Source organism: Mobula hypostoma, chromosome 10 (assembly GCF_963921235.1).
Source record: "Mobula hypostoma chromosome 10, sMobHyp1.1, whole genome shotgun sequence".
Taxonomy (NCBI): domain Eukaryota; kingdom Metazoa; phylum Chordata; class Chondrichthyes; order Myliobatiformes; family Myliobatidae; genus Mobula; species Mobula hypostoma.
This window is the reverse complement of record NC_086106.1, coordinates 30,503,007-30,520,801: the sequence shown is the minus strand read 5'-3', so window position 1 is coordinate 30,520,801 and position 17,795 is coordinate 30,503,007. Positions and strand designations below refer to the sequence as shown.

At 47.6% G+C, this 17,795-nt stretch overlaps 1 protein-coding gene across 1 annotated transcript in view; it reads left to right on the top strand.

Annotated features, from left to right (window-relative positions):
• LOC134352478 (zinc finger protein 585A-like) overlaps positions 1-17,417 on the top strand; it is a 69,361-nt gene extending 51,944 nt beyond the window's left edge. Inside the window, exon 8 of the mRNA XM_063059755.1 lies at positions 12,331-17,417. Within this exon, the coding sequence (XP_062915825.1) occupies positions 12,331-13,829 (1,499 nt within the window). The 3' untranslated portion in view covers positions 13,830-17,417. The remainder of the gene's footprint in view (positions 1-12,330) is intronic.
• Positions 17,418-17,795: the final 378 nt, after the last annotated feature.

Here is a 17,795-nt window from a genome sequence, read left to right as displayed (position 1 = left end):
CGTCACAATACTCTGTATTACTTATTGCAATTTATAGCCTATTTTGCGCTGTGCTGCTGTCACAAAAAAACCGAATCTTACGACATATATGTCAGCGACATTGAACCTGATCCTGATTCTAAAATTAGGAAAATATCATTGTCAAGTCAAACTAGAGTTTCTAGAAAGTATTGGGACCTTGAGGCAAAAGAAAATAAAATTTAAAAGGAATAGAAGAATCCACTGGTAGACCGGATGGAACCCGCTGCCTGAGTGCGGCTTCTGCCCGGAACATCGGGGGGACCCGGCAGCATCACAGCGGCAGTCCGGGAGCAGCGTTGGAATCTGCGGTAAGATGCTGAACTTTAAATAACTTTAGAGACTGTTTAATGGAAAAGCGCACTGCTGTCACTGCGTTTTGGGTTAGTGCTAGCTTCACGTCACGGGGATTATCGAGCGCCGACACTTCTGGGAAATGGCGCCAGGTTTAAGAAGAGTTCGGGAACCTTCGGGAAGGGTCGCCCGGTTTGAAAACATAACGGTCTGTGAGGGAGCGGAGAAGTGCAGGTCGGAATCCATCTACAAAGTCCGCAGAGGTAGTCAGTTTTTTCACCTTACGACTTTTGACTAACTAATAACTAACGACTTATGTCTAATGACTAGTGTCTTTTGACTAATGTCTAGGGTCTAAAGACTAGTGACTAATGGCTAATGGTTGATGGAACTAATGGATCTATCAAACTGCCGCACTTGCGAAAACTAAAAGGAGGGGAAAGGAAAAGTTGTTGGGTCATTGAGTGGAATCTAGTTAAAAAAAAACATTCGGGTAGACACATTCAATCGCTTTCAGGTGGGGAAGCTGCACCTGTTCAAAGAACAAAAAGAAATCCGACTAGACAATCATCATCCCTTGGCCCCCTTGGAAAAGATCCTTGCGCCGTGTAGGTTTGCTGCGAAGTCTTGAATGTGCGGCACAGGGTAGCGGTCTGGCGTTGTAGCATCGTTCAGTCTGCAGTAGTCACCGCATGGTCTCCAGTCCCCCGTTGCCTTGGGCACCATGTGAAGGGGGGAGGCCCATGGGCTGTCGGACCGTCGTATGATCCCTAATTCCTCCATCTTCTTGAACTCCTCCTTCGCCAGTCGGAGCTTGTCCGGGGGAAGCCTTCGAGCACGGGCGTGGAGGGGTGGTCCCTGGGTCGGGATGTGGTGCTGTACTCCGTGTCTGGGCATGGCTGCCGTGAACTGCGGTGTCAGTACTGATGGGAAATCCGCCAGGACCCTGGTGAATTCATCGTCGGACAGCGTGATGAAGTCCAGGTGTGGGGCTGGCAACTGTGCTTCACCCAGGGAGAACGTTTGAAAAGTCATTGTGATTTATCAGGAAATAGGCAAAAGTCATAAAAGAAGCTATGTTTAAGGGAGCGGCCACTGAGGGAGTGGACAGTGTTAGAGTGGTTGGCATTGGCTCAAGCAGTTTGGGTTCAAGGTGAGTTTCTTTCTTTGTCTATTAGTACATGGCTAGTGCAGGGCAAATGGGTCCAGGACCAGATATGTGTTCTTCATGTGAGATATGGGAATTCTGGGAGAACTCCACTCTCCCATATCACTACCGCTGGCTGAAATAAAGTGCATCCAGCTGCAGGTCCTTGCAAACTGTGTTAGAAAACTGGAGGAGTAGCGGGATGCTAATTCGGGAGAACGAGGAGCTGGCAGATAGGAGCTACGGGGAGGTAGTCACTCCTGAGTTGCAGGAGACAGGGTGACTATCAGGGGATGGAAAGAGAACAGATAGAGAGTGCAGAGTAACCCTGTGGCCATTCCATCAATAGTAACTGTAGTGCTTTGGGGGGGGGGGGGGACGCACCATTGAAAGCTACTGCACCAGGTCTCTGGCACGGAGTGTGGCTCTGAAGGGAAGAGGGGAGAAGAGAGCTTCAGTGCTGATTGGGGATTCGATACAGAAGCATATAGGACATTCTGTGGACGTCAAAGGGACATTTGGATGGGATGTTGCCTCCCCGGTGACAGGGTCAGGGATATTTTGGGTCAGGTCCACAGCATTCTCAAGGAGGGGAGAGTGAACAATCGGAAGTTGTTCTAAAAGGAGGGAGGTCCTTCTATGCTGAGGCTTCAATGAGAGAGATCATTCACCTGTCAACGTTCACTCTGTTAGCCAACCTGATGACCCGTCAGACGGGGGGGGGGGGGGAAAGGCTGCCCGTCTGCTCCAGTTCAGTCGGTCGACCAACTTGAGGTCACAACTGGCGAGAAAGCGTTCACGTGCTCAGTGTGTGCGGGGAGCGACTCGCTCAGTTGTTTCATTTGCGGGCACACCAGCAAGTTCACACTGGGGCTGGGAAACCATTCACGTACTCAACGTGTGGGAAGGGATTCACTCCGCTAGCCGGCCTGCGGATGCACCAGCGAGTTCACGCTTAGTCGAGACCGTTCAACGCTCTGAGTGTGGGAAGAGGTTCACACAGTTGTCCTATCTGCAGTGGGCCAGCGAGCTTACTCTGCGGAGAGGCTGTTCACATGCTCCAAGTGCGGGTAGGGATTCGCTGGGTCACCGAGCTGCTGAGCGACCAGCGAGCTCCTACAGGGGAGAACTAGACACCTACTTCTGAGTGTATAGCAGCGAGTTTACACTGGAGAGGAATTCAACGGTCACATCTACAGAAATCTAGTGCAAATTCACACGAGTTTCAAGCGTTCATGGACGTTGGATTCTGTTGGTGCATCTGATGACACCCGGACTGAACCTGGTATTGGACAGAGTCGGTTCTCTTTTGCTGATGTACATAATCTGTTTAAATGTTAGCTCTGTTAATGTTCTGGATCCGCGATTAAAGTGAAATACTTCTGCTTGAAACACTTTGTCTGAGGCCCTTCCTGTCTCTGTGGTGCACACAATGACAGAGAGGCCATTCAGCCCATCTTCTGCCTTCCAGTTTTTCTGCTCCACGTCAGCCTCCTCCCATCGGCTGGAATGGATATTCAGAAATGAGGCAAAGAACTCAGCCCTTTGACTCGGGGTCCACAGGGGTCATCACTCATTTACCCAAATATTACCATAGAAACTACAGCACAGAAACAGGCCTTTTGGCCCTTCTTGGCTGTACCGAACCATTTCCTGCCTAGTCCCACTGACCTGCACACGGACCATATCCCTCCATACACCTCCCATCCATGTATCTGTCCAATTTATTCTTAAATGTTAATAAAGAACCCGCATTTACCACCTCATCTGGCAGCTCATTCCATACTCCCACCACTCTCTGTGTGAAGAAGCCCCCCCTAATGTTCCCTTTAAACTTTTCCCCCCTCACCCTTAACTCAGGTCCTCTGGTTTTTTTCTCCCCTTGCCTCAGTGGAAAAAGCCTGCTTGCATTCACTCTATCTATACCCATCATAATTTTATATACCTCTATCAAATCTACCCTCATTCTTCTACGCTCCAGGGAATGAAGTCCTAACCTCTTCAACCTTTCTCTGTAACTGAGTTTCTCAAGTCCTGGCAACATCCTTGTAAACCTTCTCTGCACTCTTTCAACCTTATTTATATCCTTCCTGTAATTTGGTGACCAAAACTGAACACAATACTCCAGATTCGGCCTCACCAATGCCTTATACAACCTCATCATAACATTCCAGCTCTTATACTCAATACTTTGATTAATAAAGGCCAATGTGCCAAAAGCTCTCTTTACGACTGTATCTACTTGTGACGCCACTTTTAGGGAATTTTGTATCTGTATTCCCAGATCCCTCTGTTCTACTGCACTCCTCAGTGCCTTACCATTAACCCTGTATGTTCTACCTTGGTTTGTCCTTCCAACATGCAATACCTCACACTTGTCTGTATTAAACTCCATCTGCCATTTTTCAGCCCATTTTTCCAGCTGGTCCAAGTCCCTCTGCAGGTTCTGAAAACCTTCCTCACTGTCTACTACACCTCCAATCTTTGTATCATCAGCAAATTTGCTGATCCAATTTACCACATTATTATCCAGATCATTGACATAGATGACAAATAACAATGGACCCAGCACTGATCCCTAGTCACAGGCCTCCACTCAGAGAAGCAATTCTCTACTACCACTCTTTGGCTTTTTCCATTGAGCCAATGTCTAATCCAATTTACCACCTCTCCATGTATACCTAGCGACTGAATTCAACTAACTAACCTCCCTTGCAGGACCCTGTCAAAGGCCTTACTGAAGTCCATGTAGACAATATCCACTGCCTTCCCTTCATCCATTTTCCTGGTAACCTCCTCGAAAAAGTCCAATAGATTGGTCAAACATGACCTACCACACACAAAGCCATGTTGACTCTCCCTAATAAGTCCCTGTCTATCCAAATGCTTGTAGATTCTGTCTCTTAGTACTCCCTCCAATAACTTACCTACTACTGACGTTAAACTTACCGGCCGATAATTTCCCGGATTACTTTTCGATCCTTTTTTAAACAACGGAACAACATGAGCCACTCTCCAATCCTCCGGCAGCTCACCCGTAGACAGCGACATTTTAAATATTTCTGCCAGGGCCCCCGCAATACATTTAAAATTCTCTCCTTATTTGCATTGACCACGCCCCTTCACCCGGGGTTTTTTAACACGTCATATGGGTATTACGACCAATGGCTACAGATAATGGCTGTGGGAGGAGCCCCATGCCGTCACGGGGAGAATGTACAAATTTCACACAGTGTGCATCCGAGCTCAGGGTTGAACCTGAGGAACTCGGGACGTTTGTATGCGAGCTAGCACCTCGACTCTGTTTACTCGGCTTCCTATAGCGACACCTCCAGACCCCCCCCCTCCCCTCCGTGGTGACAAGTTCCACATGACTGAACTCTGCGGGTGAAGAGCGTTGCCCGGAACCTCTGCAGGATGCTCGCTGCTCGAGGCAGAGTAAGACGATGGTAAGACGACCTGGGTATTCTTGCTTCTTCCCCTTCCTTTCCAGTGCTTATGAAGCGGGGGGGAGGGGGGGGGGCTTCACCCGAAACGTCGACTCTTTAAACCCTCTCCATAGACACTGCATGAGCAGCTGAGTTATGATCGAGGCGAATCCTTAAAGGCAGTTTTAGAGCTATATAAAGACCTGGACGCGTTCTACCGCCGGAGGTCACTTTGCTCCTATCTCATTTCCGGTCAGTATCACGTTATGATCAGATATTTTTGAACATACTATCAATCTGTATATATACGCGAATCTTCTGCCTATACGACCACACACAACAGTCCCATTGTGTTATATGGGTTTTATGCTTTTCCTGCTGCATCAGGTCAGGAGTAACAATAGTTTCGTCCTCCTTTACACTCGTGTTCTGAAGAATCATAACAGACAATCTTGAATCTTCTTGGTTTGGTTTGATGGCAGCTAAACGTAACCAAGGGGGACAGCGTCGGAGAAAGCGCCCTACCTGCACCGAGGGGGCCCCCAGCGCAGGCGCACATTACACGTGACGTCATTGCGACGTGTCTTCTGCGCGAGAGGCTGTCGAGACGTCAGCGGGGAAGTGCGGAGCGGATTTAATCGGGTCGGGAGTGCAGGTCACGACTGCGGTAAGAATTGGTGCGGGCTGTGCGATCACTGTAGGCAGGGATCACACTAAGTGCGCTCGGCGTTTCTCTCCACCCCCACCTCCTCACCCGCTTCCCGCTTGCAGCCTATACGTGGGGCCCAGGGATTTTTCTGCATCGGTAAGAGGTGAGCACAGTCAGGCGCATCGAGAGGAACGAGAACCAGGCAACTTTAAAAGTCCGAGACCCTTCCGTTAGAACTGGGGGAAAGCAAAAGTGCGTTAGTTTTTCTTGCAGAGACGGCTGGGTGCGTGAGCAATAGACCGGACAAAGGGAACATCTGATTGGCTTCACTTGGTCCACCCGAGCCTCGCTCAACGTTTTATTGGCCTTTCTGATGAGCAGATTAACAAAGGCAGCTGGAGACAGGACAACGTTAACGCTGTGAAACGTGGGCCAGAGCTGTTGCTCTGTTTCACAGATAATAACTTATCGCCTGTTTGATTCCTCTCCCTCTGCTTGTCATGATTCATCTCGGGAACTGACGGGTCTGTAAACCAAGGGTGAGGCATTCTCTACCAGACACATTCTTTGCCCTTTTTAAAAATGGCAGATGCAAGAATCTGGCGTAGAAACAAAAACTGCTGGACATTCTGCAGATACTAGAAATCCAGAGCAACACACATAACGTGGCAAGTGGAACTCAGATGGTCAGGTAGCATCTGTGGGGTGGGGAGGGGGGAGAGATAAACAGTTGACATTTTGACCCAGATCTGGATAAATCAGCAGGCCAGGCAGCATTTCTGGAAGGGGATTGTATCAGTTGGGAGACTTCTTGTTATTGTCTGCTTGTTTGAAAATTCACAACTTATTGATCAGAGTTAGCACAGTTTCACGAAAGAGAAATTCACTGGTGCCCAATTGAAAGGTGAGATGGGAAAGGGTTCTCCTCCCTGAAGCTTCAGTCTTTGCAAGATCGTACCACTGTGATCTGTGGGAGAGAGTCCTGGTGTTCATTTAAGGCTGGGAGAAATTCCTCACCAGTAATGGAATCCAGGGCTATAGAACCGGATAGGAAATTCAACCATGATCCTACTGGGCTGGCCAAATGAGAGGCTGAGTGACCTACCCCTGATCCCACTTCCTGTGGTCATCCCTCCCCCATACTTTCTACAATATAAAACTTGTTTTCTCACTTTCTCAGTTCTGACACAGGGTTTTCATCCCAAAACATTGTTTTCTTTTCTTCGCACAGGTGCTGCCTGACCTGCGTCTGGCACTTTTAAGCTTGATATCTGTTTCCATTTCCAGCAACAACAGATGTTCTGTGCTTTCCCTTTAGCCTAGCCCAATGTGTACTCCAGGCCCTGCGGGATGAATGAATTTTCATTTTGACGCTTGGCACTGGTTTTTCTAGAGCCCAGGGGATTGTGGGAAGAAGTGCGGCCATTGATGCTGCTGTGACAAGCACTTTGCCCTGTTCGGCAGACAAGACAGACACAGATGAGCAAATAGAGATTGGGACTAGTCTCCAGCCACAGCTCATCTCCAGATCTTTGTAGGTAGTGACTATAGTTTGGAGAGAGGCCAAAAAAAAAGGGATTATGCAAACTCCATTGACAAAGAAATATATCTTGTATTCATTCTGAAAATAATTTACCCATGTTGGAAGTCCTTTTGGCTTCTGAATTTTTGGCAGTTCAACTTTGTTCAGCCTCCTCCGGTCCATGGTCTGCCTACAGACTGAGAACATGTTCTTCTCTGTCTGGATATAGACTGGTACTGTATTGGGCACCTCTGTCAGGTAACATGGGGACCACACAATGTCAATCTCCAATGAGTGAGTCTAACCAGCTACGCTTCATGCCAAATAGCTTTAACATAGAAACATAGAAAATAGGTGCAGGAGTAGGCCATTCGGCCCTTCGAGCCTGCACCGCCATTTATTATGATCATGGCTGATCATCCAACTCAGAACCCCGCCCCAGCCTTCCCTCCATACCCCCTGACCCCCGTAGCCACAAGGGCCATATCTAACTCCCTCTTAAACATAGCCAATGAACTGGCCTCAACAGTTTCCTGTGGCAGAGAATTCCACAGATTCACCACTCTCTGTGTGAAGAAGTTTTTCCTAATCTCGGTCCTAAAAGGCTTCCCCTCTATCCTCAAACTGCGACCCCTCGTTCTGGACTTCCCCAACATCGGGAACAATCTTCCTGCATCTAGCCTGTCCAATCCCTTTAGGATCTTATACGTTTCAATCAGATCCCCCCTCAATCTTCTAAATTCCAACGAGTACAAGCCCAGTTCATCCAGTCTTTCTTCATATGAAAGTCCTGCCATCCCAGGAATCAATCTGGTGAACCTTCTTTGTACCCTCTATGGCAAGGATGTCTTTCCTCAGATTAGGGGACCAAAACTGCACACAATACTCCAGGTGTGGTCTCACCAAGGCCTTGTACAACTGCAGTAGTACCTCCCTGCTCCTGTACTCGAATCCTCTCGCTATAAATGCCAGCATACCATTCGCCTTTTTCACCGCCTGCTGTACCTGCATGCCAACTTTCAATGACTGGTGTATAATGACACCCAGGTCTCGTTGCACCTCCCCTTTTCCTAATCGGCCACCATTCAGATAATAATCTGTTTTCCTATTTTTGCCACCAAAGTGGATAACTTCACATTTATCCACATTAAATTGCATCTGCCATGAGTTTGCCCACTCACCCAACCTATCCAAGTCACCCTGCATCCTCTTAGCATCCTCCTCACTGCTAACACTGCCACCCAGCTTTGTGTCATCTGCAAACTTGGAGATGCTGCATTTAATTCCCTCATCCAAGTCATTAATATATATTGTAAACAACTGGGGTCCCAGCACTGAGCCTTGCAGTACCCCACTAGTCACCGCCTGCCATTCTGAAAAGGTCCCGTTTATTCCCACTCTTTGCTTCCTGTCTGCTAACCAATTCTCCACCCACACCAATACCTTACCCACAATACCGTGTGCTTTAAGTTTGCACACTAATCTCCTGTGTGGGACCTTGTCAAAAGCCTTTTGAAAATCCAAATATACCACATCCACTGGTTCTCCCCTATCCACTCTACTAGTTACATCCTCAAAAAATTCTATGAGATTCGTCAGACATGATTTTCCTTTCACAAATCCATGCTGACTTTGTCCGATCATTTCACCGCTTTCCAAATGTGCTGCTATCACATCCTTGATAACTGACTCCAGCAGTTTCCCCACCACTGACGTTAGGCTAACCGGTCTATAATTCCCCGGTTTCTCTCTCCCTCCTTTTTTAAAAAGTGGGGTTACATTAGCCACCCTCCAATCCTCAGGAACTAGTCCAGAATCTAACGAGTTTTGAAAAATTATCACTAATGCATCCACTATTTCTTGGGCTACTTCCTTAAGCACTCTAGGATGCAGACCATCTGGCCCTGGGGATTTATCTGCCTTCAATCCCTTCAATTTACCTAACACCACTTCCCTACTAACATGTATTTCACTCAGTTCTTCCATCTCACTGGACCCTCTGTCCCTTACTATTTCTGGAAGATTATTTATGTCCTCCTTCTTGAAGACAGAACCAAAGTAATTATTCAATTGGTCTGCCATGTCCTTGCTCCCCATAATCAATTCACCTGTTTCTGTCTGCAGGGGACCTACATTTGTCTTTACCAGTCTTTTCCTTTTTACATATCTATAAAAGCTTTTACAGTCCGTTTTTATGTTCCCTGCCAGTTTTCTCTCATAATCTTTTTTTCCCCTTCCTAATTAAGCCCTTTGTTCTCCTCTGCTGAACTCTGAATTTCTCCCAGTCCTCAGGTGAGCCACTTTCTCTGGCTAATTTGTATGATACTTCTTTGGAATTGATACTATCCCTAATTTCTCTTGTCAGCCACGGGTGCACTACCTTCCTTGATTTATTCTTTTGCCAAACTGGGATGAACAATTGTTGTAGTTCATCCATGCAACCTTTAAATGCTTGCCATTGCATATCCACCGTCAATCCTTTAAGTGTCATTTGCCAGTCTATCTTAGCTAATTCATGTCTCATATCTTCAAAGTTACCCCTCTTTAAGTTCAGAACCTTTGTTTCTGAATTAACTATGTCACTCTCCATATTAATGAAGAATTCCACCATATTATGGTCACTCTTACCCAAGGGGCCTCTCAGGACAAGATCGCTAATTAACCCTTCCTCATTGCTCAAAACCCAGTCCAGAATAGCCTGCTCTCTAGTTGGTTCCTCGACATGTTGGTTCAAAAAACCATCCCACATACATTCCAAGAAATCCTCTTCCTCAGCACCTTTACCAATTTGGTTCACCCAGTCTACATGTAGATTGAAGTCACCCATTATAACTGCTGTTCCTTTATTGCACACATTTCTAATTTCCTGTTTAATACCATCTCCGACCTCACTACTACTGTTAGGTGGCCTGTACACAACTCCCACCAGCGTCTTCTGCCCCTTAGTGTTACGCAGCTCTACCCATATCGATTCCACATCTTCCCGGCTTATGTCCTTCCTTTCTATTGCGTTAATCTCTTCTTTAACCAGCAACGCCACCCCACCTCCCCTTCCTTCATGTCTATCCCTCCTGAATATTGAATATCCCTGAACGTTGAGCTCCCATCCCTGGTCACCCTGGAGCCATGTCTCTGTGATCCCAACTATATCATAATCATTAATAACAATCTGCACTTTCAATTCAGCCACCTTATTACGAATGCTCCTTGCATTGACACATAAAGCCTTCAGGCGCTCTTTTACAACTCTCTTAGCCCTTATACAATTATGTTGAAAAGTGGCCCTTTTTAATGCTTGCCCTGGATTTGTCAGCCTGCCACTTTTACTTTTCTCCTTTGTACTTTTTGCTTCTATGCTCACTTTACACCCCTCTGTCTCTCTGCACTGGTTCTCATCCCTCTGTTGTGAACTAACCTCCTCACGCCTAGCCTCTTTAATTTGATTCCCACCCCCCAACCATTCTAGTTTAAAGTCACCTCAGTAGCCCCTGCTAATCTCCCTGCCAGGATATTGGTCCCCCTAGGATTCAAGTGTAACCCGTCCTTTTTGTACAGGTCACGCCTGCGCCAAAAGAGGTCCCAATGATCCAAAAACTTGAATCCCTGCCCCCTGCTCCAATCCCTCAGCCACGCATTTATCCTCCACCTCATCGCATTCCTACTCTCACTGTCGCGTGGCACAGGCAGTAATCCCGAGATTACTACCTTTGCGGTCCTTTTTCTCAACTCTCTTCCTACCTCCCTATATTCTCCTTTCAGGACCTCATCCCTTTTCCTACCCATGTCATTGGTACCTATATGTACCACGACCTCTGGCTCCTCACCCTCCCACTTCAGGATATCTCAGACACGATCAGAAATATCCCGGACCCTGGCACCAGGGAGGCAAACTACCATCCGGGTCTCTGGACTGCGTCCACAGAATCGCCTATCTGACCCCCTTACTATCGAGTCCCCTATCACAACTGCCCTCCTCTTCCTTGCCCTACCCTTCTGAGCTACAGGGCCGGACTCTGTGCCGGAGGCACGGCCACTGTCGCTTCCCCCGGGTAAGCTGTCCCCCCCCAACAGTACTCAAACAGGAGTACCTATTGTTAAGGGGCACAGCCACCTGACTTTTCCCCTTCTTCCTCCTAACCGTGACCCACTTGTCTGCCTCCCGTGGCCCCGGCGTGACCACCTGCCTTCCACTCCTCTCTATCACCTCCTCGCTCTCCTTGACCAGACGAAGGTCATCGAGCTGCAGCTCCAGTTCCGTAACACGGTCCCTTAGGAGCTGCATCTTTACAATCACTAAATTCCGCCCCATCAATACAGTTGAAATGCCCACAGTCCATTTCGCTCCATAGATGCTGCCTGAGCCACTGAGTTCCCCCAGCTCCTTTGTGTGTTGCTGCAGATTCTCAGTACCAGCAGGAGGAGTAAAGCCCAGAGGAGGTTCACCAGGGTGATCTCGGGAAAGCAAGAGTTAATGCATGAGGGGCATTGTTATTGCTCTGGGCCTGGATTCACCATTTAGAAGAATGAGTGGGGATCTCATTGAAACCTATCGAATATTGAAAGGTGTCACTAGTGTGGACATGGACAAGATGTTATAGTGTGGGGATGGGAGGGGTTAGGACCACAGGGCACAGAGATGATTCGGAATTCTTTGGCTAGAGGGTGGTAAAATTGTGTAATTCATTGCCACAGATAGCTGCGGAGACTAAGTCTTTGGGTATATTTAATGCAGAGGCTGGTAAGGGCATCACAGATGACAGGGAGAAGGTAGGAGTAACGCTGTTGAGAGGCATAATAAATCAACCACGATGGAATGGCAGAACTGAATTGATGGGCTGAATGGCCTAATTTGGTTCCTGTGTTTTATTAAAGTAAAAGGGAAGGAGAGTGCAGATCTGCAGAAAGAGGGGATGTCTTGGCTTTTATGACCCCTTTCACTAGGAAACAGGTGAATTTTAGCAGTGGTAGGAGCCACGGGTAGATCAAAGGGACTGGGCAGAAGTGGGTCCTTCTGAATGAGATAGGAGGAAAAGCAGAGATGTTGATTGGAGTCAGGATGCCTCCAGTGGTCCCAGATGGAAGTTCCCGGTTGTTCTCAGTGTCATTACAGCAGCTCACTGTGGAGATAAAAATAATATCAGCTGAAATCCTGTCCTGTACTGACTGATAACTTTTGTAACTTTGTACAGGGCAAATCAAGCCGTGAATTTGTTTACGGGAATCTCAAATGCATCATCAGCAAATTCACACTTTGCTGTCCACCTGCTGTGAGCGTGGGAAGGGATTCACTCAGTTGTCCCATTTACAGGCGCACCAGCGAGCTCAGACTGGGGAGAAACCATTCTCCGGCTCAACGTGCGGAAAGAGTTTCACTCAGTTGCCCCAAGTCCAGAAACGCCAGCAGATTCAGACAGGGAAAGGCCTTTCATCTGTTCTATGTGTGGAAAGGCATTCACTCAATTACCCAGCCTGATGACGCACCAGCAAGTTCACACTGGCGAGAGGCCGTTCACCTGCTCAGAGTGCGGTAAGAGTTTCACCCGGACTCTACACCTGAAGGCACACCAGCGAGTTCACACTGGTGAGAAACCGTTCTCCTGCTCCACGTGTGGACGGAGATTCACCCAGTCGTCCAATTTACAGGCTCACCAGCGAGTTCACACTGGGGAGAGGCCGTACTCCTGCTCGGTGTGTGGAAAGAGCTTCACGCAGCTGTCCGGTTTGCAGACGCACCAGCAAGTTCACACTGGGGCCAGGCCATTTATCTGCTCGACGTGTGGGAAGAGATTTGCCTCGTCAAGCAACCTGGTGATACACAAGCGCGTTCACACAGGGGAGAGGCCGTTCAACTGCTCTGAGTGTGGGAAGGGGTTCACCAGTTCGTCGGACCTGTTGCAACACCAGCGATATCATACTGTGGATCGGCCGTTTATCTGCTCCACGTGCGGGAAGGGATTCATTCGCTCATGTGAGCTGAAGGTGCACCAGCGTGTTCACACCGGGGAGAGGCCGTTCTCCTGCTCCGAGTGTGGTGTGAGATTCACTCAGTCTTCCCATCTGCAGGCGCACCAGCGAGTTCACAAGGGGGAGAGGCCATTTTTCTGCTCAGTGTGTGGGAAGGGATTCATTCAGTCATCCCAGCTGTTGGTTCACCAGCGAGTTCACAATGGCGAGAGGCCATTCATCTGCTCAAATTGTGGGAAAGGATTCATTCAGTCCTGCGAATTGAAGGTACACCAGAGAGTTCACACTGGGGAGAAGCCGTTCTCCTGCTCAACGTGTGGAAAGAGATTCACTCGGTCATTCAATTTACGGTCACACCAGCGAGTTCACACTGGGGAGAAGCCGTTCTCCTGCTCAACGTGTGGAAAGAGATTCACTCGTTCATCCAATTTGCAGACACACCAGCGAATTCACACTGGGGAGAAGCCGTTCTCCTGCTCTGAGTGTGGGAAGGGGTTCAGTCAGTCGTGCGATTTGAAGATACATCAGCGAATTCACACTGGGGAGAGGCCCTACTCCTGCACTGAGTGTCGGAAGGGATTCGCCCGCTTGTCTAACCTGCTGGCACACCAGCGAGTTCACACTGGGGAGAGGCCCTTCACCTGCTCTGAGTGTGGGAAGACATTCACCCAGTCAGCCATCCTAAAAACACACCAGCGACTTCACACTGGGGAGAGGCCGTTCATCTGCTCTGAGTGCGGGAAAGGATTTACTTGCTCATCTCGCCTGCTGAAACACCAACGAGTTCACAATGTGAAGAAAGATTGAAGGCGCTGTGTGCCAAGTATTCAACCATCGTGTCTACTGAAATCTAACGCAAGTTCACAAGAGTTGCAGGTGATACTGGGCCTTGGGTTCTGCTGAAGTTACTGTTTACACCCAGACTGAATCTGGTAATGGGCAGAGTTGGTTTTCTTTTGCTGATGTTCATAGTCTGTTTAAAGTTTAGCTCTGTTAACGTTCTGGATCTGCAATTAACGCAAGACAATTCTGTCTGAAAGACTTCATTCAAGCCCCTTCCTTTGCAGTGCATATAATGAACAGTAGAAAGAGAGGCCTTTCAGCCCGTCTGCTGCCGTTAAGTATTTCTGCTCCGCACCAGACCCCTCCCGTCTCGGCCGGTATGAATATTCAGAAATGAGGCAGAGAACTCGGCCCTTTGACTCGGGTCCTCAGTAATCATCACTCACTTACCCCAATGCTTCATTAATAGGTTTTTAATTCTCTCCTCATTTGCATTGGCCGCACCCCCTTTCACCCCATGGTTCTACTTGTCACCATCATAGCAGAAGCAATTTACAGCGGCTAATTAGCCTGTCGGCCCCCAGGGTTTGGGAGGCAGGAGGAGCCCCATGCGGTCACGGGGAGAATGTGCAAACTCCCGAGGTCAGGACTGAAGCGGGTGATCTGGGGATATTTTTGTTTCTCAGTCTGTGTTTATTCAGATTCCCAGTCTGTCACCTCCAGCCCTCCCGGTGGTGGCACCTTATTGAACTCCGTGAGTAAGAATTTGCCCGGAATTTCTGCAGCTCTCAGCAGATCGGTGGCAAAGGCAACAGCTCACTGGGGGTCTTACCCCAGACATTAGAGAGGCTGTTGGTCTGCGAGGTCAGGAACCTGGGATCAGTCCACGTCTTGGATACTGTCCCTGTGGAGGTTTCTCCGCAGTGCTTCCAAGAGCTCCAGTTATCTCCCGCATCCCAAAGGCATCTGTCGGTAGGTAGATGTGCTGTTGTAATTTACCCCTAGAGTGAGGGTGACTGGTAGAAGTTAGGGAGAATTGACGGGGACGTAGGTAGAATTTAAGAGGAAGAACTGCAGATTAGAATGAGCTGCGGACTCGTTGGGCTGGAGTTCGTGTTTCTGCACCGTTATCAGTTTGTGACGTTCCCTAACCACCAAGCCTCGGGGAGAAAGCAGTGGGGTTTATCTCCACTCCCAGTTCTTTTCCACGCGGGGCTGTTTTCATTGAGCTGAGGTACAACAATAGAGAACGGGTTGACAGATCCTGTGTCTCGTCCGTTGTTCACACCCAACACCCTCCCATTGACAGTCTCAAAAATTGGATTGATGTCTGTCCTGAATGCAATAAGTGAGTGATCACTCCTGCTGATCAGAGATTAAGGAGATGTTCTCAAAGCTGTAGATGCTTCTAACGCCCTGTGTCTCTCATTGATTGAAATTTGATTATAAAAAGAGCAAAGAAACTGAACAAAAGTTGGAAAAGACACAGAAAGAACAGGAAAAGGATTATAGTGTCTACAGTACCTCAGTGTTTCAAAAGAAACAACTTGCAGCAGAGCGTGATGATGAACTAGGTGTCTATAACCTGCTGTACCCTTCCCTTTCACCAGGCACGCTTTCAATAAATCCCAGGCCACACTGAGTACCCAAGCATCCTCCAGTGCCCTACCAAAGGTGGAGGCGCCCAGTGGCTGTGGGAGCTGGGGGTGAGGAAGGTGTTGGGGCGGAAGAGATGAGTGAAATGTTGTTTCAAATGTACCCTGAGCTGATCTCGTGGAAGCTCTAAGAAAATGTTTCCCTCGTTCTGTAGATAGTTATGTTAATAAATATGTGAATAAATGTTTTCAAAAGTGTTCCGGGTTAACTCCAGAAGTGGGGTCACCTGTCTTAATAAATGTTACTGTAAATAAGCTGCAACCTAGGTTAAAGAAAACAGTAAACTGTTACTTGTGTGAGATGAGAAGAGTGAAGTAAAATTGTGAGTGTTCTACAGTGTTTCCTTTGGCAATTCCAGCATCAAAGGATAAAAACTATGGAACGGGGACTGTACTTGTGTGGGGCTTTCCAGGCTGATCCACTACAGCCTCTGGGTAACATTGTACATATTGTTTTAAAGTAGTGTGGCATCTGTCAGAAGCTATTTAATTGGTATTTTAGCTTTAATTTTATATTTAAATGAAATAACAGTGAACAATTACCAGATTAATTTATGCTGACAATGTCATTGTAAACTTAGTTTTGATACTCTCTGCTTTGTACACACCTGGATTTAGTGACTGCTATTACTGATGTCTGGTTTATGTAACAGTATTCCAAATGTAAGTTTGTGTAGTTTGTTTGATTTATTGTGGGGAGGGGGGTATGGTGGACACAGTAGGGGGAGATCTGGGGTTGTCTGCAAGGGTTATGTTTTTCTTTGCAGACAGCCTGACCACCAGCTCGAAGGTGAAGGCAACTTACCGTGAAGGCAACTTTGATAGCAGTCAGTTTCCACCTCCACCAGCACTGCAGATGACGCAGTTTAAATGACCCTGTACTGAAGAACTTGTACTAATTTAATTCTGCCCATTGCAAAATGCCTGCTGATGGAACTGTGAATGCTATTTTTCTTTGGCTTTTCCTGTCGATCAGAGACTGTTGAAAATTTTAGTAGATGTGTAGTGTGTGCAGCTAATACAACAGAGCTACCATCCCTCGTGTCCGCCCAAGCAGCTGTACTTTCTTCGCCGTAGCAATAGCCTGCGTCCTTGCAGCTGGTGCTGCTGTAAACATTTACAGTTTGCACACATGACAATGGACATTCACGGAAAACGTGTGGGTTTCTCACCTTCTCTGGAACTCAAGATGTGTGGCTCACGCTAATGCGAATGATGAAACGACGAGGGGACAAACGAGTTCCCTTTTCCAGGCAGCCGCAGCAGATCTTTATGGTCACGTGGTACCCCAGTGTGAACTGGCTGCTGGCACTTTCCAAATTCTTTTTATGAACAGGCACAATTATAGCATGGTCCATCAGAGACTTTATGGACTAAAACACACTGTGCCAGACTGTAAAGGATGATGTATATAATCAAAAATGAGACATTCTGAACCATAGCAAGAAAAGTAACAGCAGCGGTGTGACTTGCCAGGGACACATCTGCTGCTGTCGGTACCTGTTGCTGCTGGACCCTCCCCCCCGGAAGTTATTTGGGCATCTCCAAACAGGCTTGATGCAGTTACCTAAATGTATGGGTTGTGATTTTGTACTTGTTGCTGTGTTTGTTGTCTCCATGGGTAAAAGTTTATCAAACTCATAGAAATAATGCTGTAACTTTTTGGCGTACATTCTTACCCAGTCTGAGAAGGATTTATGGAACATGCACCAACTAAGGGACAATTATTTTAACAACTTCAAAGAATCATCAGTTGTTAGCTTGTAGTTTCTGTTGACTGTTGTGAATGACAATTGACACAAAATTTGAATGTACACAAGGTTACTAATTGGTTAATATCCATAACTGCTGGTCAATTCTGTATAAAAATGGCATCTCTCTGTTCAGATTTCAGAACCATGTGGTGACAGGGTCCATGCTGTCCTCCTCGTGCACGAGTAAATAAAGTATGTTTGAGGAGCGGTGTGAGTTTTCAGAGTCCAGTTAATCAGAGACAACGTTGCCTCCCCCTGGTGTTATGCCCATCCAGTGCTCGCTGGGCTTCCTCTCCCGTATCAGGTCCTTCAGTGAAAGGACTGTGGTCCCTCCCCAATTTCAGTGCAATCCTTCAGCATTTATTCCTGACCCTGGAATGTGCCAGTCGACAGCATTCCTACGCAGGCATCTCGCTGTGCTGGAAGTCCAGCTGGTTTCGGGCCAACCAAAGGACATCCTGCACTGAGTAGGTGACCTTCCAGCAGCACTTGCTGTCTGCTGCTGTGCATGTTGCTGGGTCAGGGACTCATTTTCACCATCACAATCACTCCTTTAAGCATTGAGAATTTGCGAAGGAGAC